At 38.0% G+C, this 25,765-nt stretch overlaps 1 protein-coding gene across 12 annotated transcripts in view; it reads left to right on the top strand.

The window, feature by feature from the left end:
• The window catches only part of ARMC8 (armadillo repeat containing 8), a 67,818-nt gene that overhangs the window by 31,541 nt on the left and 10,512 nt on the right, over positions 1-25,765 (top strand). For 5 of the 12 annotated variants that reach the window (XR_009962360.1, XM_062606529.1, XM_062606526.1 and 2 more), the window contains 14 exons: positions 1,289-1,431; positions 1,532-1,629; positions 6,016-6,108; positions 10,534-10,593; positions 11,791-11,871; positions 14,734-14,809; positions 14,900-14,990; positions 18,508-18,568; positions 20,622-20,822; positions 21,620-21,715; positions 23,217-23,299; positions 23,591-23,672; positions 24,466-24,552; positions 25,413-25,505. Coding sequence is in view for 11 of the 12 variants with exons in the window: in XM_062606529.1 (XP_062462513.1) it covers positions 1,289-1,431; positions 1,532-1,629; positions 6,016-6,108; positions 10,534-10,593; positions 11,791-11,871; positions 14,734-14,809; positions 14,900-14,990; positions 18,508-18,568; positions 20,622-20,822; positions 21,620-21,715; positions 23,217-23,299; positions 23,591-23,672; positions 24,466-24,552; positions 25,413-25,505 (1,345 nt within the window). In the remaining variant the exon portion in view is untranslated. Of the gene's footprint in view, positions 1-1,288; positions 1,432-1,531; positions 1,630-6,015; positions 6,109-10,533; positions 10,594-11,790; positions 11,872-14,733; positions 14,810-14,899; positions 14,991-18,507; positions 18,569-20,621; positions 20,823-21,619; positions 21,728-23,216; positions 23,300-23,590; positions 23,673-24,465; positions 24,553-25,412; positions 25,506-25,765 lie in introns of those variants that run through there. The other 7 variants (XM_062606527.1, XM_062606531.1, XM_062606532.1 and 4 more) reach the window with 5 other exon arrangements.

Genomic DNA, 25,765 nt, shown 5'->3' with positions numbered 1-25,765 from the left:
AAAAGATACTCTTCTGTGTTACTGTCTGTTGTGGGGCTGCTTGCTATTCCCTTGGTTGGCCTTTTCCATTCCCATGTAAATAAACTGCATTTTTGTTTTGTGTTTCTGGTTACTTTTTCCCTTGCCTTTAATTGGGGAAGTCAGCTTTTGGGGTATTTTGTTCAGGGATCTGTCAACCTCAGTAACTACTACTCTCTCTTTCAGCAGTGGCTCCTTTTTGCTCCTAGAGAAGGGTTTAGTATGTTGCCTGGCTTTACGGGAGACCTTTTGAAACTAGATAGGGTAGTGTGTTACTAAATTGAGAATATTTCTGTCTTAGCTCAGTGAATCTGGAAAAGTGACAGTGTATGTTGCATATACAGAGAGAATTGTATCTCTGTGTCCTCTTAAGTCATCTTACCTCTTTCGGTTTTGCTCAGACTTGTATGTAGTGTGGGTGTCCTTAGTTAAACACTTTTCATCTTCAGCTTGTAAGCCATGTGAATCTTTAAGTGATTATCTTCTCTGCTGATGCGAAGTAGGAATCTGGTCACTCTCTATATGACTCAGATTTAGACTGAAAGTGATTGGGGACCTCTGCTGTGATTCAGGTGCTACATGTGTCATCTGAAATATGTTCAAAGGGGCTTTTAGCTGTCTTGATTCTGTATGAAGAATCCAAATTGGTTGAGACCCAAAGTATGAGTTTGGCAAGATGTGTTTTAAGCTTGAAGTGATCCTGTTTAGCTACAATTCAGCTGCCTTCCTGCATATAAAATTTTACTGTGCTTTCTTTATGTTCTATATGATTATTCCTCAGTGTTCAAAACTCGGATTACTCTCGGACCCCATGCTTATTCTTAATGATGGCATTTAATATGAACCTGGACCCAGAAGAAGTCACTGCCAAAGATCATCATCTAGGCAATAATGTCCCTAGGTGTTAGGGGAGATTCATGAGGTTCCCTTTCCCGTTGACGTCAAACTGCAGACTCGTTTCCTTTAATTGAAATTTGCAGTCTTCCTGGTATCCTGAAAGACCTCGTCTGGGATATTAGTACTGTGACACTGCATTTTTTAGGGGACAAAAAAACCTGAACCACCAGTGTGATATCTCTGTACCATAACAGCAAGTAAAACCTGTGTAGGAACACACAGTGTAAAAAGGGTCTCATGACTAAGGTGTTCATCTTGCTCTTTAGTTCAGCCTTCATCTTCTTTACATAGCAGGATTCAGATAATTTTTTTTTTCCATATGTAGAAGTCCTCTTTAATCTGAATTTATCTTTATAAATAATTCTATTTCCAGGTTGCTGTATTTACTTCAGCAAGAAACCTCCAGCACAGAACTCAGAACAGAATGTGCCGTGGTCCTTGGAAGCCTCGCAATGGGTACAGAGAATAATGTCAAATCCCTACTAGACTGCCATATTATCCCAGCCTTATTGCAAGGTACTTTCCACTTAATGGATCTATGTTAATGAATGTTCCTAAAGTACTCAAATAAACGAAGATAATGAAGCTGAATAGTAGTTTTTGTTTGTATTTGTAGGATTGCTGTCACCAGATCTGAAGTTTATTGAAGCTTGCTTGCGATGTCTTCGTACTATTTTCATTAGCCCTGTAACTCCAGAAGATCTGTTATATACAGTAAGTTGCAAGATGACTGTCCTTTTAAAACCTGTAAATTTGGGAGTGAAAGATCTTGCTGTCTGCAGTAGTAATGAGGACTTATTTGACCAACAGTGTTAGTATTTCTCATCTACGTTTAAGGCCTCTGTCTTGCCAATGTTTGTAGCAATATTTGATATGAGATGGTCAACAAAGTAGCACACCAAAATTTTCAGGCTTGTGTGCAATCTTAACGAGTAAAAACTGTTTCTAAATGGTATTTACAGGTACCATTATCACAGTTATATTTGCAAAAGTTAGTTTCTGAAATTTAAAATATTGATGCTATCTTCCCACTCCAGCTGTGAGCGTGCTTGCTTAGTTTGAGCACTTGATGTGGAAAAGATTCACCTTCAACGCTCTTGTTCTTTTCATTAATGTATGTGTGATTTACATTTAACTGACAGGAATATGCTCATATGAGCAGTTGAACTCATAATCTTAAGTTCAGCTTGGAGCGTGTGAGCAATAGGCCGGTTGGTGCTGACTTTGTTAAGGTGACTGGGCAAAGCCAGTGAAGGTAAGGCTGTCTTTTAGCAGCTTAGACACAAAAGGCCTTGCTGAAACTCACTATCTCTTAATTGGAAAGAGGGGAAAAGGGATTTGCACTTTTCCCTTCTCTTTTGTCCCAGTGTAAGGGATGAGGCAAGCTCTGGCATGTGAACTGTACTGTACCAGCAGTCTGTTAGGAAAAGGATAGCAGTGCACCGGTCAGCTGACTGGATGCCAGTTAATAGGTTCAAATTCTGAGGGCAATTGGAAGCCCATAATGCTAACCACCCTAGTCCCACCACTCAAAGGAATGACTCTTGCTTGCTGAGGAAGACTTGATGCTTGTAGTGAAGCTGGCCTCTGATTTTGTACTTTCTCTGTGGTTCAGGTGTCTCTGTCATTACTACAGACAATTTCTGTGTATTAATAATCTTCAACAGATTTTCCTCATGATTTTGTCTAGTTGTTACATAGTACTGTAATGATGGCTTTGTTCTCTATTTCTTTTCTAATGATTTCTTACATTTTCATTGCAGAAATAGGTATGTAAACTTGTTTTCTATGAACTCAGTTTTACCATACCTGTTCTGAATTTCATCTGCTAGGTAGTCCATCTCATGAAATCCTTCTGCAGCTCTTTAGAGCTTACCCTTGTATTTAGTATGTGTAGGTAATCGGCCAGCTTTGTCCTCTGCTGTTCATTGCCTTTTTCCAATTGTTTTTTTGATTGTTCAGCAAGGAAGCCATCTGCAGATTGAATGTATGACCGCTGGAGGCACCCCTTACGAGTGATGTGAGAGTTTCCTCTTTGTTTCTCAGTTCCTTCCTTTGACTCCACTTTATGCTCCCAGATTCCCCCAGGTTGGCCCCTAAGAGCTTATAATTGCAGGGGCATCTGCTTCCTGCACTCAAGCGTCCAAAGTGAGGGCTTAAGATGATTGTCTCCATTAACAATCCATATCTCTTCTTGGGAATCAGTGCTTAATGAGACTGTTAATTCCTCCCTGTTTGGAGGAGAGATGTGATATCTGGAAGGGAGAGGAAGTGGAAGAGCATATACAGAAATGTGGAAGAACCTCTATTATCATATAAATTACCACTAACATTGTGGAACTATATGCCTAAGATAATGGATTTTCTATTTCACCCTTTGTGTTTCTCTGCTTCATAGCAGTGACATCAGAATTCTGCTACTCCGTTCCTTATTCAGGCAGACATGATGTCCTTTAATCACAGCTACAGGAAAAGATCATCTGGTGAGGGTGCCATGTTTACTTTCAAGTGTAATACCCATTTTCCAATCTCCCATTCCAGTTGGACACCTGAATGTTAAGTATTTTATGGCCATGCTTAAAATTTCTGTGCATTAGCTTCTTTTTTGCTTCTCTTGTGGGAATACCCAAACCCGTGCTTTGAACAGTAATGAATGAAAATCCCTTGAAAAGAAGGGGTGCTTTTCCTGTTTCTTGGAAGGTATAGCCGCAGCCCCCACTGCTGCAAACTGTGTTCCACAAGGCACCATTTGAGAAAAGTAATTACAGGTCTAATAAAAAATTTAGGGCAGACATTCCACTTTCCCAAAACTGAGAAGAACTTAGACCAACATTTTCATCCTTGTAGTTGCACCTTTTTAAATAAGCCGTATGACATAACCAGTGATTTCCCTGCAGATGTCAGGTCCTGCATCTTGCATTTTGAAGCTCCTTTTTGTAAATTTTACTACCTCTGAATTGTGGGGTGTCTCTCTTCCTCCTGCCTTCCTGACTTCTTGTTTGTTTTGTGTAAGATGCACTTCACCAGTGATAAGCTTCTTAGCATATATATATGTATGCTGTACATACATATATACATACTGTATATATATACATACATACATATATATACACACATACATATTGGATAGTACTGTGGCTTGATATCTTCAGCTGCCAGAGATTTACAGATGATGGCAAGAATCTGTTTTAATGGGTTCAATGTGTTAAACCACAGAGGAATCCTGGGTACATTGTCAGCTTGTTTTGATGTAACTCAAAGGAGACACTTTGAAGTCTTAGGACCTGCTGTGACTTTGTACCATGTCTTTCTTGACAACAAGTTTGGCCTCTTAGCTGCTTCTGTTTGCTTTTTCATGGAGATTTGCTGTTCTGCTTGGCATATGGCCTAAACACAGTGCCCACTTAGTTTACACACCACCGCAGGCTTACTTCTGTCAGAGGGAGTCAAGAGCACCATCAGTGCTATTACAACATGGTTTTAGATTTAATTTTCACTATTACCCTGCAACTAAACCAATTCCCTGCAGGCGTTTGGGTTCTGAAGTTGCAAAGAAACCAGAGAAATAGATGCATTTTTATATATGCGATGTGTAAAGGTAGAAGATGGCGCTACTGTTAACCAGACAATAAGAATACTGCTTAGAATAGTTTGTTCCTTGCTTTTCCTGTGCGCGTAAGCGTGCTTGTGGACGTGGAAGAGCTCCAGGACATCTCTCTATAAGATGTTGAAATGGCAAATGAGGCTTTTGTGTATTGACCCTTCCCAGTTATTGAGAAACAAGCAGTAGAAACAACTTGTTTTTGTTTTCCGTGTGTTTTTTGGCTCTGTTGGTCTATTGTTTTCTGTGGAGAATAAGAAGGCCTGGTTGTTGGCAGCAAAGCTTTCTAAAATAAGCTGGTAAATTATATATATATAAAAATACTTAAAAATACTGCAGAGCTTAGCCTGACCTCAAAATGTATACAAAAAAAAGAGAGACTTATATACGTTCATTTTGCTAATATAAAAAAGTGTGGTTAAAGATTTCCCAAGTAACTCGGAAATAAAACTTGTCATAAACAGCTGTATAGCTCTGAAGCTGTAGTCATGAAAACAGGCTGGTGCTACTTTCATTACTGTAAAAGCAGCTGAAGAGCATGAAGATTTTGCTCTAATTTTAATCCACTTCTCCCTAGTCAGAGGGTTGCAATTCATCATTCTGCAGGTAAAACAAAGAGTATGATTTGCTTGTATAGGGAAAGTATAGCACACATCCTTTGTAAAGGAAGACTCACACAGTCGTTCAACTCTTGCATTCAACGCCCTTTCTCTCATAGGAGTAATTTAGTTAACCATTATTCCAAACTAAAATGACTAGTATTTCTTTTAACACCATTCCAGTTGCTGCCATCCTGCATACCGGGATGTACTGGTAAAAGTAACTTAAAAGCTTTAAAATTTCATGGTATACTACACAGCTTAAGTAACTGGATGTGTTTTCAGAAGGGAACTTTAGTATAATGACTTTTCTTTAGTTGATATATTTGGAATTAGTATCACACATGCTAATAGCACCTATTGTGTATGTTTGACTTAAAGTCAGTCAGTGAATCACGTGATTCAGTTAGAAAGTGAGTGCCACAGAATTTATGGTGGACTGTACATGGTTCAGTCTGGTACCTTGTTCCTCTCCCTGCTTTCTTGTACTTGGACATGAAATGAAGAGGTAAGTAAATCACACTTGTACTGGGAAAATACAAACACAACTCCTGAAGTAATTGCTTTCAGTAACCATATCTGCAGTCAGTAAGTTTTTGGGCTTTCCCCCCATTCTTTCATTGCTGTCTTATGAAGTAAATAATCTGGAGACAAATCCCAGAAGTTTTATATCTAACTTGCATTGACCTGTTATGTTTTCCATGCAGACTTAATTCAGAACTGTCACTCTTGCCTTGAAGTCTCTCCTGTACTATTTTAATGATCTTGTCCTGTGCCCTTGCAAATGGAAGGGAGAAAATTGAATACAGTATCAAGAGTATTCTTTTTAAGTAGCAAACTGTGAAGAAACTATGTTGAAATACAGTGTTAATACTATTTTCTTTTCTCACTTGTTTCCAGGATGCTACAGTTATCTCCCACCTCATGGCACTGCTCAGTAGGTCTCGATACACACAAGAATACATATGTCAGATCTTCTCACATTGTTGCAAAGTAAGAAAGAGAATACATGTTCTTTATGTAACTTGTGTTTTTGGCATATAAGAAGCTGTGAAAAATGCCTTTTGTGGCAGGAACATTAGGACAGTAATGACTTAACTGTTATCGTTCTGGATTTGCTGACAGATTCATTGGGGTTCACACAGTAAAATGAAATATGTGAATAAGTGTTTTATTTCTAGTGTGTGTGTTTGTACCTTTGGCTTCTAAATAAAGTCAGTGGTGCAGGCAAGTTTCAGTCCTCACTGTTGTCAGTACAAATTTTAGAAGGCTGTAGGGTGAGAGGAAGTAAAATGCTCTTTTCAGTTGAGCTCCACCAGGTTTCTCCAGATACATGTGCATTACAGCTATGTAGTGCAATGCCACTGATATGGGAAAACTAATTTAAAAACAGCAGTAAACCCACTCCAAACACAGAGGGTTTTTTTTCTTCCCCCTTCTCCCCCACCATGTTTCTATACACCACTGTTTTTTTTAATTGTTGTATTTCTCTGGTATCTACTAAACCCATGAGTTATACAGTAACTGCATCAAAATAATTCAGTGTAGGAAATCAGACTTGTACAGCATCTTTCCCTTGTAGAAACAGTTTAAAGCTAAAAGATCATACATCATATTTATCTCCCAGACAAACAAATTAAAACTGTCTAAAATTTATGGATTTTTAAGCATTTACCTCAAATTTCTTCCTTCCTTATCACTGTGAGTCTTCTGGAACTCTGAATTATTCCTTCATTAAAACTATTTTTTCCTCTACCTTAAGTATTCTTTATGTACAGTCATCCAATTGCATTTCTTTTGAAAGGCTGAAAACTGCAGAGTTACTGTGATATAAAAATGTAACTCAGCTGCTAGTTATGGAATTGTTTAAAGAAAACATGAAGACAAAATCCTGCACTGGACTGTGGAAGTTCAGTTCTCTAGGTAATACTGGAAAAAGAGTTATGAAATAGTTTGGGTTGGAAGGGACCTTACAGCTCATCCAGTTCCAGCCCCCTGACACAGGCAGGGATGCTTTCGACTAAAGCAGATTGCTCCAAGCCCCGTCCAGCCTGGCCTTGAACACCTCCAGGGATGGGGCAGCCACAGCTTCTCTGGGCAACCTGTGCCAGCGCCTCAGCTTCTCACAGGGAAGAACTGCCTAATGTCTAATCTCAATCTCCCCTCTGTCAGGTTAAAGCCATTCCCCATTGTCCTGTCCCTACAGACCCTTGTCAAAAGCCCCTCTCCAGATTTCTTGTAGCCCCTTTAGGCACTGGAGCTGCTCTAAGGTTTCCCTGGAGCCTTTTCTTCTCCAGGCTGAACCAGCCCAGCTCTCTCAGCCTGCCTCCAGAGCAGAGCTGCTCCAGCCCTCGCAGCATCTCCATGGCCTCCTTTGACCTCGCTCCAACAGCTCCACATCCCTCTTGTATTTTTGCCCCCAGAGCTGGATGCAGGACTGTGTGTGTGTGTGTGTGTGTGTGCATGTGCGTGTGTTCCCAGAGCACAGCAGAGGGAGAGAATCCCCTCCCTCAACCTGCTGGTCGCACTGCTGGGGATGCAGCCGAGAACATGGGTGGTTTCTGGGCTCAGGTGCACACTGATGGCTCATGGGGAGCTTCTCGTCAACCAACACCGCCTCAGGGCTGCTCCATCCAGTATCTGTGCAACCTGTGTTTTGCTTGGTATTTTCCCAGCCCAGGTGCAGGACCTTGCACTTGGCCTTGTTGAACTTTGTGATGTTCATACGGTCCCACTTCTCCAGCCTGTCCAGGTCTCTCTGGATGGCATCCGTTCCCTCCAGCATGTCAGTCACACCACACAGCTTGGTGTCATCAGCATACATGCTGAGGGTGCATCAGTCTCACTGTCCATGTCACTGGCAAAGATGTTAAATGACGCTGGTCCCAATATGGACCCCTGAGGAACACCATTCATCACTGGTCTCCACTTGGACACCATGCCATTGACCGCAACTCTACGTGCAGCCATCCAGCCAAAAAGAAATTGGTATTTTAAGAAGAAAAGTACAGTTGAGGCATCTTTCAAGCCCTTGAAAGTCTCCTTAGTAGCTGGAACAGGTGAAAAAATGGACCATGCTGGCTTACAAGAAAAATAACACAGGACTGCTTATTGGGTGGTATAGAAGTCAGTTCATACAATCAGGAGTTAGCTCTGTAGCAGTATAAACACTGTTGGCTGTGTGAGGACTGCTGAGTAACTCCACATAATTAATCCAACACGAAAACTGTTATTATCGTCTTTTTCCAAATGAATTACTTAACAGGAGTAGGGTAAAGAAGATCTTATAAACTCACTGTACTCACTGAGGTTTTTAATGCCTCCTCCACCCCTCAAATATCTCTTGAGCAAATTTTACAGTGAATGTTTTGAATAATCAAGTTTTTGGAAAGAGAAAGATGATTGTGTGAACAGATAGGAACATGAATGCACATGAAAAGAGTATTAGAAAATAGTTGCATTTACAGAATAAACATGTGCTACTTAACAAAAATATTTGAGGTTGAGTAACCAGATCATCACAAATGTTAAATTGGTCAAGAACTCATTTATTTCTTTCTTGCCCAGGCAAACGCAGCTGTTCAGCAAAAATCTGAAATGTTTGTTTTCTTTGTTGTTTAGCTCTTGGGTTTCAGGTCTGATTATCAAAGTCAATTATTGTATTTTCATAGGATCAAGTAGGTTGGAAAAGACTTCTTAAGATCATAAAGTCCAACCATTACCCATAACAAAATGCATCTAATACAGTGAAGCAGAATTTGCAGGGAATTTTGTGATTTATACGGATAGGCAATGTACATTCTTATAATTTGAAGAAGAAAACTGAAATACTGAAGTTTTAGTATTTAGTACATTTTTAAAGAAGACCTCAGCTTCCCCCCAAAAGGGCATGAGTGAAAGAACTTTTCTAACTTTTTCCAGAAGTAAGTTAATATAATCTTTAGTATTTAGGTAAGGCTTAGCATATAAGAGGTATTAATGTTTTTCTTTTTCCTTGTTTTAGTACATTCATTCATTAAACTAATACTGATGTATCATAGCTCCTACCCTCCTTTTCCCTGCATACTGTTCTCTGCTTAGATCTTGTGCATCTATTTCTTCCTCTTCCTTGCCAGAATCTTGTTTGGTTGGGCTTCTCGGGTTTCTTTCTTTCTTGCCTGCTCAAATATCCCTGGAAAAGCTCAGATCTGTTCTCTTGAGCTAGGCAGTCCTTAACTCAGGTTGCTAGCGTATTGCTGCTGTTTTCTGGTTTTACTGCTTATTTTATAGTGTCTCACTGCACTTTAATTAACTAATGAAAAACATTGTCCTCGGAGAAGAGTCATCCTAAGCAAGGGAAAGTGTTGATTTACAGGGGGAGCAGATGACGTCCTTAACATACAGAGACAGGATTCTATCAACATATAAGCAAATAAAAAAAAAAAAAAAGAGGTTGATGTACACAGTAAGCTAAAATGCAAGTCAAAATTTACTTTTTAAGTTTCTCTCTATTGCACTTAATTTCTTTTCAGAGAAAGTGATATGGGTAGGTAAGCTTTACTATTCTAATGGTCAAATTAAAAACATAAGGTGCATTTGGAAACATGTTGTTTGAATAATTGGAAAGATAGTTCTGGAACTTATATTTGAATGTGGTGACATCTCTGTATAAGTAGTAATTTCACCACCAGTTGAAAATTAAAATCTTGTGTCTGGGAAAGATCCAGGATACAGCCTGTAATCAAGGCAGCTTCCTCCCAAGCCTGTTCTGAGAATGTTTTCTTACGTGATCTTAGGCCTGGTGCTGGATTCCTGAACCAAGGTACATTTGCATTTAGATACCTGCTTTTAAAATGTCATTATGGAATTAATTGTTACATTATTCTGCTCTACTGTTTTCTTGAAAATTGACATTTTTATGGTGGAAAATCATGCAAGCAGTATGATTTCTGTTCCCAAAATATTATGGCATTCAATCATATTTGGAGTTAAAAGATCACTCTAGTAGGACTGGCTCCTGGAACTCTGTCGGTATATGCAAAAAGATACAAAAGTGGAAGGTCTTGCTATTAAATTGGTGCCTAAGCTGCTTGGAAATGATACATCATATTCTCAAGTTTTCACATTTAAATTTGAAGCTGTCCCTATTTGTGTGTTAGTGATTAACCTGGTTGTGAATTAAAAGAAGCAGGATTGGTGTGTGCAAACACAGTGTGTACAGCTTAGGTATTTTCTTGTTCATCTAGCCGTATGCAAATGAGAATACACCTAGGTGTCAACTCTGAAACGCATTTGTCCTGTTTGCACAGAATTTACCATCTGCATCTCATTGAAAAGTAACTAATACTTGTAAATTACTAAAACTGTGTAGGTCAATATGAATTCTTTTACTTTAATTTCATTCTTTTTTTTTCACATATTTTAATGTCTGTTCTTCAGCTTCAACACTGGCATAGCTGCGGCTTTAAATCATTGCCTCAGCCACTTCTGTGTGCCAATGTAAGTTGTTTTCCTACTTCAACCATGCTGTTTTAATTGCATTTTTTGATAGAAAGCTCTTGGTGGCAGTAGCAGCTGAAGCATCTCTTAAAGCACCAGATATGTTACATCTAAAGTAATTTTATGCTTTTTTCCTTAGAGTAAGGGATGTTATAAAATGTTATTTTGACTGTAAGAGGAATCTGATTTCAGCCGTTTTTCAAATGTGAAAATAAAGCACCACTCATGCCTACTAGGATGTTTAGATGTGCACATAAACTCAGCTGGGTTTGAACAAAAGAGCAAGTGAGGATAACTTTCTTCACTTGCAGATTAGTCAAGAAAAATGCATCAAGGTATAATTAATGCTGTCACATTCCAAAAGCTGGATTTAAATTGCGCGTAGCTCGTACTTAATGCAAAGATGACTAGAGTTGTGAAGCTACTTCTGAAGAGATGTTTGTAAGTCACAGATCAGATTTCACAAGAGACTATTGAGGGTTACAGGTCCTACTGAGACTTCATGTTTTTTCCAGCCTCATCAAGCTTTGTCATACTACAGAAGTTCTGAGACCTTTCTACTGCAAAATCCAGTATCTGTTTAACTCCAGATGCTTTTTAAATCTTGGAAAAATATTGATGTATCAGCCGTTGCCAGCTTAGATCTTGAAGACAATAAATGAATGGTGGCTGACTAGGTTTATGACTAAATATGTTTGAAACTAAAGTAATCTGTAGGAGGAGAATGTCAATCTCAAAGCACTACCACATTCAGGAAACAGTTTCAGAATTAAAAATTAACTTAAAATTGTTGAAAATACTTAATACTGCCAATGAAGATGTTAGTAACTGAGGGTAATTGATAAAACTTTCAGAGAAAATCGGGAGCTTTCAGTTGTTTCCAATAGAAAGAATAGAAATATAAATACTCTATTTTTCTGACATTTTCTATAACTCTAAAGTTTTTTCAGTTGTGACAACTAATTTCATTGCTTATTGAAAAGAGTGGAAATGATTACTGGAAAATGACAAATGCTATAAAAATAAAGAGTTGTACTCCTTTATTTAAAAAAAAGTTGATATGCCAGCTGATTACGATGTAAATGTTAATATATCTACCTTTAATACTTAACAGTAAGTTGTAGATAGTGGAAGCCTCTTCCATGTTTGTTAAAAAAAGTAAATCAAGTAAATCATGTTGTATGTTTTCCCTTGAAGGGTCCAGATCACCAGACAATCTTATTTAACCATGGAGCTGTTCAGAATATCGCACATCTATTAATCTCCACCTCCTACAAAGTAAGACGTTAAAATTATTCCATGTTTTGCATATATTTATGAAAGGAATCCAAATGAGGATTATAAAAATTATGTCTGTGCATATGAACTCTAAACAGGTATAATATGTATTACTAGGATAAAAGTTGGTTTTACTTACATGGATTTCTAGCAAAATGAGACTGATTTGGAGTGCTCTGTGAAGTTAAAACACAATTAATTAAAACAAAGCTATCTGTCATTCATCCAAAGGAGAACAGTCACTTGGCAATCCAATAAATACGGTCTGATTTGCTGAACAGTAGTTAAGAAAAACAAATTTAGACAATGAGAAGCAAATGTGAGCTGTCCTAAACAGAAGTCACACCTGCGAAAGCATGCACATGTAATGTGTGGAGGCTGCTGACTACCTGTGGTTTGTGCTCGCTGAATTTCCGAAGTCTCAACTCCATTGTCCTTTGCATTTTGCAAGTCCATCCTGGACTATCTGAAAGTACTGCCTCTAGAGAAAGGCATCATACTCTAGCTGTAACTTGGAGGGTCAACTAGATCTTTGAAGTCTAAGGCCAAATTTTCAGATCCTGAGCACAGCCTTAGTAGTCTGCTGTAGATGACTTAATAAAATGTTTTGAGTGCATAAAATGCTTTCTGAGGCTCTTCTGTGTAGTGTTGGGTTTTTAGGGCTAGCAGATGTCTGCTACGCAGATAATTTTAAATCTGAAGCCAGTCCTATGATGTCTCAGGAGCTGAACTTTCAAGGACTTTCTTATGAATCTATCAGTTATTCCCCTCCAAGTATGAATGTCTCAGTTCTGAAAATAAGAAACACTTCAATGTATCCAAATTTATCTTGAGTTATTTTTACTAAAATCTCTCATACAGTATACCTGGTATGTTATCGTGCCATTTTTATTTTGTTGAAAGTAGGCTGATTGCTGGTTAATTGAGGTTGGAGGAGATAATTGTGCTTGTTTATTTTGATCTCCTGCCTAATGCAGAACATTCCTGATAAAGTATCTTTCAGCAGGAAAAACTCTTTAAATGAGAACTTAAAGTGAAGGGAGGTTTGGTGCTCTGTTCCAGGGGCTTGTTAATCTCCTGTGTGGTGCTTTTTGTTTGGTTTGCGGTTTTGCTTTATTTTTTTTAATAAATCCAGTAGGAAGTGTGTGTTCAATATTTTGTTAGAGGAACTGATAAATTTCTATCTTCTGTCTCTCTGTACTAAATAGTTTTCACCATGATAAGGCAAAATTTTACTCTTTCTCTCATTAGCTAACGTTTTTTATCCTGTAGCTTAAAGTAAATTTTTCAAGCTATGTTTGGGTTGCAACCTATTCTAACAGCTTTTTGGCTTTGAATCTTCCCTAAGTTTTTCAAAGAGCTGCTTGAAAATAAAGAAATTGGAGCAAGGTGAAGTTTTCCAAGTTGTTTTTTCACAACAAGATACACGTAGCATTGCATTAAAGTGCATATTTTTAGTCCTACCTTACTGGAGAGATACGTACTCTTTATTTCCTTCTTTGCTAGTTTGGCGAGGCCTTTAAATTCCCAGTGCACATACTGAACTGCTCTTCATACACTTTCATACTTGGGGGATTAATAGCTTCCTTGTAGTTCTAGCTGCATTCTTAGTGTTCTGCAGTAATTAAACATTCTCAGACTTCTCATGTAACTGATACATTTTTGCAGAATACAAGCCATCTCATTCTCATGCTTTTATATCCAGTTTCTTAATATTCAGTCAAGTAAGAATTTAACAGGAAGGTCAGCATGTATTTCTAATTACACAGTATCACAGTATGCTAGAGATTGGAAGGGTCCTCGAAAGACCATCTAGTCCAATCCCCCTGCCGGAGCAGGAACACCTAGATAATGTTACACAGGAATGTGTCCAGGCAGGTTTTGAATGTCTCCAGGGAAGGAGACTCCACAACCTCCCTGGGCAGCCTGTTCCAGTGTTCCGTCACCCTCACTGAGAAGAAGTTTCTTCTCAAGTTTAAATGGAACCTCTTGTGTTCCAGTTTGTACCCATTACCCCTTGTCCTATCATTGTTTGCCATTGACTATTTTGCAATACTTACAGTAAAGCAAAGCAAGGTATCTCAGATGAGTTAGGCAATAGGACCACATCAGTAAACAGCAGAAACTCTCAAAATGGGATTTCAGTCCCCACTAGAAGAGTTTGTCTTGGTCTGCCAAGAGGTTTGGCTGCTTTTTTTCAAGAAACTCTTTTCCTTTGGTTCTGAGATTGTCCCATAGCCAGCTGATTGCATAAGTATCTTTCCCATGTGTTGCATCATTACAAATGTGCATCTTCACCACTGGTGAGATGTCTAACACGAAGGGACTACGCTTTTACAGCAGCATTACAGATAACATTTTCAAGACCACATTTACATATTTTCCCAAATGCTTGCCTTCTCTTTCTCATGTAACTACAAACTAATTGCCCTTAAGTAGTCTTTACTAGCAAAGAAAGTAGTCGCTGTAGTAATTTTAATGTATTTAATAAAACAGTATTTTATAAAACAAGTAACTTCCAGCTAGACTTTATTGTTCTCATTAGAACCTTTACCACCCCACCCCTCCCTGACTTCCACCTGGCAGGAATATGGGTCTGATTTTTTTTCAGTGCTTTTTCAATACACAGTCCGCTTCCTGCTGATTTGAAGCATAGGCTGTATTCATTAGATTGTCTGAAAAGTAAATGGAAGTGTTGTCAAAGCTTTTGTTCTGAAGCCAGGTAGCCTCTTATCTGTTCCTCCTCACTTAAGATCTCACTACTACTGAGAAGAGATTTTACTGCAGCTGTGATTAGATATTATAAAATTAATTTTAAATTAGCATTTACATTTATAGTTCACATATTATGTTTTTACACAGGTTCGAATGCAAGCATTGAAATGCTTCTCAGTTCTAGCCTTTGAAAACCCACAGGTATCAATGACACTTGTAAATGGTAAGCATAATGCTGCTGTTGCTTATTTGACGTTCATTTTATTAACTGGCTGAATTAGAATGACTTGGAGTTCTCTTTCCTTGCTTTCAGTGTCAGTTGATGGAGAATTGTTACCACAAATTTTTGTGAAGATGTTACAAAGGGACAAGCCTATTGAAATGCAGCTCACATCAGCCAAATGGTAATTTTCATCAGGAATTAGAATGAAATAGTATGCAATTTCATACTTTTTAACTGTTTGCTTTTTGCTTGTTGCATAGTAATGTGATCTGAAATCTTAGGAATAATTATTCTTTTGCATCAACTTAATCCTTGAATAAGTGGTTCTTATCTAATGATCTTTATAGCGTAACTTTCACTTTGCTGTACATAAACAGGAAAAAAGGTTGCTGAGCTGCAGTTTTGTCAGGAATGTGTATTCAGATATATGAATTTTGTTAAGCTGAACTGCAGTTTTCATAAGTAAATTGGATTTTGCTTTGAATAGGCTATGGTCAATGCAATGTATATACTCAATGTATATAGTCCTTACATAATGTACATACTCCTTACAAAGTATAATACTGAAATATCACCATGTAGTGTAATTTAAAGTCCTTGTTGCAACACTGTTTAGAGGACTCACTTGGGTAACTAGGGCTGTGGTTTGTTGAGAGCTATCTGCACTAAGATGATGATAGAGCAGAGGTAGGCATTATTGCCAAATGTTTTAATTAAAATAGATTATTCTTTAAGCTTCTTGTGCTCGTACAGCAGCATTAATGTTATCAATTAATTTTATAGTTCAAATCAAACTTTCCCTTCTAGTGTGGGCACATGTCTATGTGTTCATATTCATGATGACTTTCTACCCTGTGACAAAATGTGATCAAGTTCTGTAACAGCAACACTAGGGTTATACTCACTTCATAAGCTGGGAATTGACTCTCTTTAAGACCCTTTTCCTTGTGTTGATAATAATGGAATAAATTCTTTCAGGCAGTTGAAGAGATAAAACTACCCATTGCTGTAAACCGCTAAAATTAAACATAACTCAACAGTTTGGACACTGATGATATATTGTTTGATTATTGTTTTAGCTTTTGACCTGGATCAGTGAGTTGTCTGGTTCAGTTCACCATACAATTTCATTGGCACTTGTCTCAGTGTAAGATCTCAAGATTCTGTGTGAAGAACATGTAGGGTAGGTAGGGTGACTTCTTTCATAATGTTTCCAGGTTATGATGACTTAACCCATTCGTGGAAGAAGCTGTAGAGGTGTGTATGTGGGGGGGGGGGGGGGGTAGGTAATCCTGCTCAATGTGGGATGTCCATCTGGGGCCTCCTGTGCTCCCTTCTAACCACAATTAGTCTATGCAAGCTGGTTTTGCTAGGTGGGTCTTAGTGAAGAAGGCAAGTTAAATTAACTGTGTTGTAGCAGTCTCAGTTCTGATTGATGTTTCTTTGAGAATTTAAAGTATACATAAAGAATTATTAGATTATTTCTTAAGTCATGAAGGCAGGTTGGAGTTAAACAAATTGTTCTGGCTCTGGACTCTCTCCTTGTTCTGGGAGGAATGCTCCTAGGTCTGTTGGTTGCTTTTACTGATTCTGGGATGAATGCTTTCAGGTCTGTTGGTGTTCTTTACTGATCTGCTTCAAATTGGAAGGAGTTGGGTAGATAGTCCCATCTTTTGCTGTTGCTTTTCAGTACTTTGGCTCACATGGACCTTTGGAAGCATAGAAGAAATGACGTAGTGAAAAGTAGATTGCAGGGAAATGGAAGACAAGCTAGAATCTTGAGTTTCAGATTGGGTTTCTGATTAGTCCATGGGCAGTCATCCTTCTTAGAAGAGCACTCAAGACCTCAGTTTCACAACAGTCCTGGGGTCTTGCAAAGACCTATTGGCTTTTCTTCTATAAGTCCATTCCCTGCTTAATTCCCTTCAAGTCAGTCTCTCTCTTTTCTTTTTTTGTAATAGGAGTAGTAGGGGAAATTGTCATAGGTCCTCTTTTCTCTGCTTTTAAATTAGACTTAACTCCTGCTTGGTGTTTTATGTATTTGTGTATAAAAACATACAAGGCTATCTTAGGAAGTTTTGTTTGATTTTCAACAATTGAAGTAGACCTGGAAGACTAATATCAAGTTAATACCTCTTGATTGAAATGGAGTAAATATCCTTCACTTGAGCAGCAGTGTTGGCACAGAGGGAAGAACAGGAAGCCTCTTGGGAGAGTGATTTGCAGCTATGAGTGCAGCAGTAACCTTCTCTAGTAAAATTACTGGAATTGCTTCCAGCTAAGCCAAGCATATTTTACCTGAAGTGAACATACTTTAAATTATTTCAAGTTTGAAATAGAGCTACTTTGTCTGGCAAATAGGGTTTGGCTGTACTAAATGGCAACTGCAAGACAAGCGCTTTTCTCCTGATTGTTCAGGTGTGAAAAGGAGTAGTTTCTGCTGTCAGCTACAGGGCTTGCACAGTAAAGTTTATAAAATTATCTCTATGCTAACAGTCAAGCCTTTTATCTTCTGACAAATAATATCTAAAAAGACTTTTGATTATGGGATGTTAGCTTTGTCTGTCAACTGATAGTTGTTTGGAAAAGGATCAGTGATGATACCTTCTAAGAGGTGAAAGAACTTTCTTTAGGCACTTGGAAGGAGCTCAGGAATGCAGTGAAACACAATAGTTACAGTACGTTAGCTTATTACTGTTCCTTAGCTGAGCAGTTATAATGGACTCTATGTACACTTTTGACCTGCCCAGTTGAGAGTTGAAACATGTTACTTTTAAGTCACCTTTACTGAAATTCTGTTATTTTTTTAACCTCAACTGTGGTGATAAAAGCCAGTTACAATGATTTAGTTCAAAGCTGAATCAAAAGGTACTCGACTTCCTGTAGTGAATGCAGAGTAGTTACCATCTATCTTCATTCTACGTCCTTGTAGCAGAGCAGGTAGAAACTATAAGCCACTTAAATGTAAACCACTTTTAGTGGTGAGTGAACTACTTTGCGTTTCTGGTAGCTTCTAGCAGGTGTGCAGGTAAAATAACAGAGCAACTTAACTTGTTAGTCTGATGTTGTGTGTCAGCACTGTAGTTTGAGACCTTGGAGTTGTCATGTCCACTAAGTTGTCTAACAAAGAGCAAATGGTGGTTTAGTTCAGAGGCAAGAGACTTAATTGGGCTCATCATTAGCAAGGAAGTGCTTATTTCTGTAGAGCTTAAGGCATGCCTGTGGACAAGCATCACAATAGCACATCTCCTAAGGTAATGCAAAGCTTGAAGGGTTTCTGACTAAGCTGACAATGTACCAACCCTGTATAGATTCTTCCCCAATTGTTTAAGTGCACCCACATGTCTATGTATATTGCTCCTTTATTTTAAGGTATGTTGTTAATTTGGGGCGGGAGGGGGGGGAGTCTGTTGGTAAAAGGGATCTGTGAATCAGTTGAGTTTGATGGTTAGACCTTTTTTGAACCAGTGTGTGGTGTATGTATTAATAGGTGCTCCAGCATGATGTCCTGTACTAGAAATCTGCTAAAAAATACACCTGTAGTAGTTTGTGTGCTCAAGTCTAGTAAGCACAAATGTATTTAAATCAATGGTAGAGCAAAGGGGAGTATATCTTGTTAGTACAGTTGGTTGTTCTGCAATATCTTAAGTGCATAAGAACAATGATAGCTGAATGTATGTTTTGTTGTGTTGTTACAGCCTTACTTCCATGTGCAGAGCTGGAGCAATACGAACAGATGATTCTTGCATCGTTCTTAAGGTGAGCTGGTTAAACAGTTTTCTGTTTAAAATGTTTTTTCTCATGTAGGGCTATCCTGGTTTCATGTCTGATATAAGACGTAGCACAAAATCTGTTATACCAAAGGCTTCAAAGCACCAAGCTCTCATGTTTGTTTGTTTGTTTGTTTTTATTTATTTAAAAGATTATTTCCCTAGTTTCCCTTTATGTTTTTAAGCATTAAGCAAAAAGCTTTTATTAAAAGCTTTTTTAAGAAGCTTTTAATAAAAGCACATACTAAAAGGTCAGTAACCAAGAATAAATATGAGTTTTACACACATCCATCTGAGATTTGTAATCATTTCAATATCCTTGGAAAGAAACTTGGAAACAACATTACTGCCTTGGTCTCTGTATATGAACAAGGCACTGGTTTGTCTTCCAATAGCTTGTTTTATATGGCTATAGTCAAAATACTTGCACAATCTGGAGTCTGTCATGAGCAGGTGATTTCTCAGCTTTCACAATGCTTGACCTTGGAAGGAGTTGGGAATTAGGTTATCTTTGTGATTTAGATGTGGAATTCCACTTTTTTTTCCTTACTCAACCTAAATATCAATTTTGAGAGCTTATGTTCAACTTTCATTAATTTATTTATGCTTGCCTCATGTTTTTAATATATCTTATGCCAGCCTGGTAATAGAAACTGATGATATTTAAATCATAATGGTGCAGATCTAAATTTACTGATTAGAAAGTATAGTAATAATTAAACACCTGAAGGCTTTTAAGGCAAACTTTGAACAAACTTGCTGAGGTCTTAGAAATCTCACTTTTGGAATGAGGTGATTTCCCAGGGCTGCTTAAATTTACCAACCCTCAGCAGCTGTTTTCTCTTTTAAAGAGTTCTGGAAGACTTCCTAAGGAAGCAGAAGGTCTTTAGGTGTGTCTGTGCTGTTAGAACAAGTTTTCAACTGCTCAGGCTGAAAGTCTTATCTGGTGTCTTAAGTGGCAGATATGCAGGGAGAATGTGTTTTGGCTCATCTGATTAGGTACAAGATGCACAACCTAAATGGTAATCCTTGTGGTAGCATCTATTTTTTTTTTTTTACTAAATGTAGGCAAGTCCTGTAATTCTGCTTCCTTACCTGTGGAGTGGAGATGAGGTACTAATCTATTTAATTATTTGAACGATCAATGGATAGATGTTATTTCAGGTCCCCAAAAATATAACTCTCAGAAAAATTTTCTACTAGTGTAATTCTGTTGAAATTGGTGGAGTTACACAAGCAAAAACCTTGATGTTACTCTTCATCCATGTTCATACTTCTATTTGGTGAGACTTAAGTGAACAGAGTCCCAACCACTGAAGAACTGATCTTTCCACTATTAAGTGCTTTTTATTGAGCTTCAGGTAAAGAACGAATTGATTGGTTTTACTATATAAAATAGAGAAGGGATGACAAAAATGCTGCCATGTGAGTGTAACCAGCCTAGGGGGAATGTCAGAATAAGGCAGAATGGACCTGGATTCCAAGTGGACTTCATTTCTGCTTGACCAAATATGCTAGTTAGGAGTAGTCCTCCCTTCCCTACTACTAGGAGCCAGTGTGGGTCAAAGAAGCCCTGAGATTGTTTTTGACTGCATTGTCCTTAGTCAGTCCTAGGTTGCAGAAGGGCAGGAGTGGTCAAGTACTTCTTGAGTACAGCTTAGGTACTTTTGGTTCTTGTGTATAATAAGAATAAACCTGTGCAAATATGAACTTTTGAGAGGATTTTCCACTCCATCCCCCCCAACTTTTGTGAAACTTTGACCATGGTCACTTCTAAGCATTGTATAATTTTGATTGCATGAGAAGTTGATTGTAAGTAGCCTCCTGTAAACTTTGTAATGCCTGAACAATTGCTCAGTGTGTTTTTAAAACCTCTAAAATCTTTTTGTTCGAAAGCAGAACTCTAAAGAACATTGTTGAGAATTGCTCTAGGATAGCTGTTTTTTTCTTTTTTTGTGTGTGTGAGCTTCTTTATGAATGTAGCTGCACTAAACAATGGTGGTTGGTGTTTTTTGTTTGTGTTTTGGTTTTTAACTTTTCAGACTTTGCCGTGTTTGGTTCGAATGTGTAGTAAGGAAAGACTTCTGGAGGAGCGAGTAGAAGGAGCAGAAACACTGGCCTATTTGATTGAAACAGATGTGGAGCTCCAGAGAATTGCCAGCATTACTGACCACCTCATTGTCATGCTTGCTGACTACTTCAAGTATCCCAGCTCAGTGAGTGCAATCACTGATATCAAGAGGGTATGTTTCCTTACCCAGTTCTGAAGCTTTGAAAAATGTGCAAAACCAACAATAAATGGGCTCAGGATATTTTTTTAATTCTATTTAAACCTTATTCAGAGTTCCTCAACAGAAAAGTGACCAGAAGCCCAGAAGGACTTGATTCTTGATGCATATAACCTTCCAGAAACCTCCTAGAAAGTCTGTACCCTGCTGAGTTATCTTTGCAGCAGAAGTCAGAAGTTAATATCCACCTTAATATGGATGTCATGTGACTTTAGAAGACTGGCTTTGGTTGCTTTTGGCTGCTTTTGGAATGGTTTGGATTGGAAGGGACCTTAAAGTTCATCCCCTTGCCATGGGCAGGGACATCTTCCACTAGACCAGGTTGCTCTAAGCCCTGTCCAGCCTGGCCTTGAACACAGTTCTCTTGATAAAAATTCCCTTGATTCTCTCCTTTTTTTTTTTTCTTTTTTTTTTTTCTTAAGTCTGCCTTCTTTCTGTTGGGTAAAAAAGAATATGTTCTGCCTGAATATGGTCTGGATGGAGTCATAATTTTACAGAACTGTTTTGGCCTCAATTGTTTAAGTTGACTTATCTGTAACTCAGCAGAGAAATCAACCATATTCTTCAGTTACTGTATTCAGTTGGTAAATGTGGACATCAGCTAATGGAACATTGGTTCATTTGTGTTTCTGGCTGCCCATGGTGTGGTAGACAAAAGCCCAGTAGCTAAGCATTAACTTACAAAAAGATAAGAACATCACACCTGTAATTTTTCAGTGTCTAAATTAGGTATCTGTGCTTTATTTAAACAGCTTGACCATGATTTGAAGCATGCCCATGAACTGCGCCAAGCTGCTTTCAAGCTCTATGCTTCCCTGGGAGCAAATGACGAAGATATCAGAAAAAAGGTGAGCCTCTGAAAAATGTTAGCACTTGGGCAAAGATGTAGCTGAAAGAATTTGCACCCTTTCCAGCCCTTTGGTTTGTTTTTTTATTCACTGTGATGTAAATAGGTTGAAATGAGAAGGATTTCTTTCTCTGACATTAATATAAATGTCCAGATTGCACTTTCTTTGCATGGTACTTGAAGAAACATTAATGTCTTGTCATCATAAAATACAAAAGTAAAGGTTATTTATGTAAGCATCTTTACAGGGATGAACTAGATTCTCACAATAACCTGTTTTTCAACATGTTATGGCCCTTGCTACTCATAAGAAATATTGTGGCATATGAGTAATTTCTAAAGCCTATGATCTGAGGGACAGAATATACCTCTGTTGTCATATATCCTATTATAAAAGAAATGTTGGGGGTTTTGGGGGTTTAGTTTGTTTGTGGGGTTGGTTTTGTTTTGGTTTGGTTTTAGGTAACCCCTGGAAAGGCCTAATTATATTGGTAAACAAATTCAAAACTTGTTCCATGATTCTGAAGCGACCAAGGGGGCTTGCAGTGTCATAGCAAAGCAGTTGGTATGAAGGAAAGCAGACTGTATTCAAACATCACAGTAAAGAGATGGGATGATTGGAGCACTTATAGTTAAAAATTTATTTGGAAAGTGGTGGGGAAATTAAACAATGAATAATTAAAAGCAAAATTTATTTTAGAATTAAGCATGGAGTTGCTATATTAAACGTGGCAAGGGCAGGAGAATTTCCTGAGTTTACTTGCTAGTTAAGGGGGGAAAACAGAAAGAAGAAGGATCTGGACATGAAGGAGGCAGGAAAACAGTGTTGAAAAGATAACTCACAGGAAGATTCATCACTGGGGAGTGATCCATTCAGGATCTCCAGAATTCAAACCCATAAGCTTCTGTTTTGTTGCAGGATTAACTTCTTTACTTAATAGTAAGGATCCTTCTTTTACAGTCAAAGCTTTGTTTTACTAAGTGGTAGGGGTGTGTACATGACCAAGTTGACTGATTATAGAAAAGCCATCTTTCATCTTGGTACAAGTTCCATTTTATCCTAGTCCTGAGTGCTTGTGCTGGCCATGTCTAAATGTGGCAGATGAACTACCATGTATTTTTTTCCAGATAGCTCTACAACATATCTCTACTCTGTAGTTTGTATATATTGTGTGCAGTCACATGTGCTCTCTTTTGCTTTAGTATGACTTTAAGGGTAATTCATATATGTGTGTGTATATATATAAAAGACCCTCTTGTTCCTTGATGATTAATAAAGTAATTTAAAGCAGTAGTGGGGCATAGAATGTAAATTTTTTTTTTCTAAATTGTGTGCAGATACACGCTGCTTTCCACCTAATCTGGGAAGAGAATATGGCTTGCTGGTTTTAGCTACGTTTTTTATATGCGGTATTTCAAATGTTGCAGACAAAAAAAACCAACAAACCATAAGTATTCATATTACTTTGTTCATACACCATTCATAACCCTTTTTGTTCCAGATCATTGAGACCGAAAATATGATGGATCGTATTGTTAATGGCTTGTCTGAATCTAGTATCAAGGTGCGATTAGCTGCAGTCAGGTAGGAGGCTTTTCTGATTCATACAGATACTTGTCTGGCCAAAAGCCAGTGCTGCACTTGTTAGTTAGAAGTTCCGTTAAATTTTTAAAAGCTAATTTGAAGTTATTTCTGTTGTTGGCATATTCACTGGGGGAGGGAGGGGGTTATCCTGGAATAGTACAATTGGGGTTTTTTGCTATTTACAGTCTACTACATCCCAAATTCTAAGATGAATCTTTTTGTAGAAGCAACGTTACAGTATGGTACATGTGGCATGTATGTTTCACAATGACAGTTTATTTTCCTGTACAGATGTTTGCACAGTTTGTCCCGTTCCGTACAGCAGCTCAGGACAAGTTTTCAGGATCATGCTGTATGGAAACCTTTAATGAAGGTAAGTAAAGAAAAGTCAAGTCTCAAATACTATGGTGTCTGTTCTATTTGCATGCCTTTCTGTAGAATCATAATAGAAATTACCCAGAAATCAAAATCCCATGATCTCCTAATTAGGAGTAGTAAATTAAGAAAAGCCAAGCAGCAGTGAAGAGGACTGTGGAGAAGCGGTTTTATCTCAAATGACTATTTCCTTACTGAGCTTTTTCAGAACATGCAAAAGAGATGCTCATTTTAAGAGTGGCATGTATGGGTCCTGCTGGAGATCTGGGCACAGATAAGAGAGTGTAACTTGTTGCAGGCTACATGCTTTCCTGAAAAGATAGTCAGGAGGAAGTTTACCCTGTTGTGCTTTGCACAAGGTACGGAAGTGTTGAGGAGGCTCCTCCTGGAGTTTCATCTGCTTTTCTGTAAACCATGGCACAGAGGTGCACTACAGGACACAGCCTGCTCTCTGCTGAGAGATTGGCTGCAGAGCTAAATTACAACTGCCAGCACATACATGCTTTGCAGAGTGGGAATCTGCTGCTACTGATTTCTTTTTAATTTGGCCTGAAAGCTCTCAAATCTGGCTTCTGTGAAATAACTTTGCATTTCTCCAGCTTGTCATATAATGTGTATCATCACACTGAGTTGAATGAGCACTGTCTGGATCTGCACTACTAGCATCAAAGTGTCTCCTAAAGTATGGAATATCAGAATGCAGCATGATTACTAGTATTCCATTTGAAAATTATTCCTTCTTTATCCTACCAGTTAACAGAAATTCCTCACTCTCCCCCTTATAACTGCAGGTTTTACAGAATGCTCCAAATGAAATTCTCGTAGTAGCATCTTCTACTCTATGCAATCTTCTTCTGGAATTCTCTCCAAGCAAGGAGGTCAGTATTTATGCAGAAACAAGAAGGTAGTAATAGACAAAAGTTACCTTTTATGCTTATAGAACCATTGTATAATGTATTTTAATTGGTAGCCACTGCTTGTGAAACATTACAGAGCTGTAAGGTTAGGCAGAGTGTACTACTGATAGCTTGTGAATAAAACTCTGTTTAAAGTGTTGTGACAGTTAAACATGGTTGAATAGTTAAATGTCTCAAAGAAGTAGACATGAAATTGTGGAGGTTTTGACTTGTAAAACAGTATTATCTAAAAAACTCAGAAGCAAGAAGACGACAAACTGATCATTGGCACTATGATCCATTCATTGTCTTAGAGAATTACTGCTGTAATCTTGAAAATGCTGGCAAAGCTGAGTCTTGTGGGTTTTATTGTTCTTGAGTGAACAGTACAGGATCTGTTCTTGAGTTCTGTGATGTCTGTATTTTGTGCACTTCATACGTATCAATACTTGATAGCAGTGGAACAGTTCAAGTCTTAAATATTAATTACAGAAAACTCTCGCAAGGTTGTGGTATATGTGGGCTCCTACAAGGCAGTTGGGATTACACTGGTTTTATAATTGATCTTGGTGGCTTTAGTCATGTCTGTGAGATAGAAAATTAACTGAAATAATGCCAAGGACAGTTCATTGGCCCATGGCTTTCTTGTTCGTACTGCAGATCAGAGTTGGCTTAGTGTTTCCACTTCAGAATGGCTTGAAATAATGTGATTTTCTATTGGGATACATGGTTCATGTCTTTGTATATATTTATGCTTGTATAGATATGTAGTTAGTCAAAGTAATGTTTTAAAGTTTTGTTTGTTTGTTTGTTTGTTTTTTCCTTTTCCCTTTTCATTTTAGCCTATTTTAGAATCAGGAGCCATAGAACTTCTATGTAGTTTAACACAGAGTGAAAATCTTGCCTTGCGAGTGAATGGCATTTGGGCTTTAATGGTAAGTAGATCACACTGATGAAATACGACTTCTGATTTTGCTTTTTAAAAAGTTTGTGAATGTAACGTAAAGAACTCATCGTAACTGAAATCTGGCTTGTCTTTCTACCCTACTACTACTGGAGAACAGTATCAGCTTGGAACACTTCATCAATTAGTCTGTAAAATAAAATAAGCTCTTCAGTTCTGATATAAGTTTGGTTGCCCACATTATTCAGGGAAACAGTTTAGTGTCTGAAGTAGTGTCGGTAGCATGCCAGG

The sequence above is a fragment of the Pezoporus occidentalis genome, unplaced genomic scaffold, assembly GCF_034315485.1.
Source record: "Pezoporus occidentalis ecotype Australia unplaced genomic scaffold, CSIRO_AGI_Poc_V1 ctg97, whole genome shotgun sequence".
Taxonomy (NCBI): Eukaryota; Metazoa; Chordata; class Aves; order Psittaciformes; family Psittacidae; genus Pezoporus; species Pezoporus occidentalis.
The sequence above is the reverse complement of the archived record's forward strand: the minus strand, read 5'-3'. Positions and strand labels throughout refer to the sequence as shown.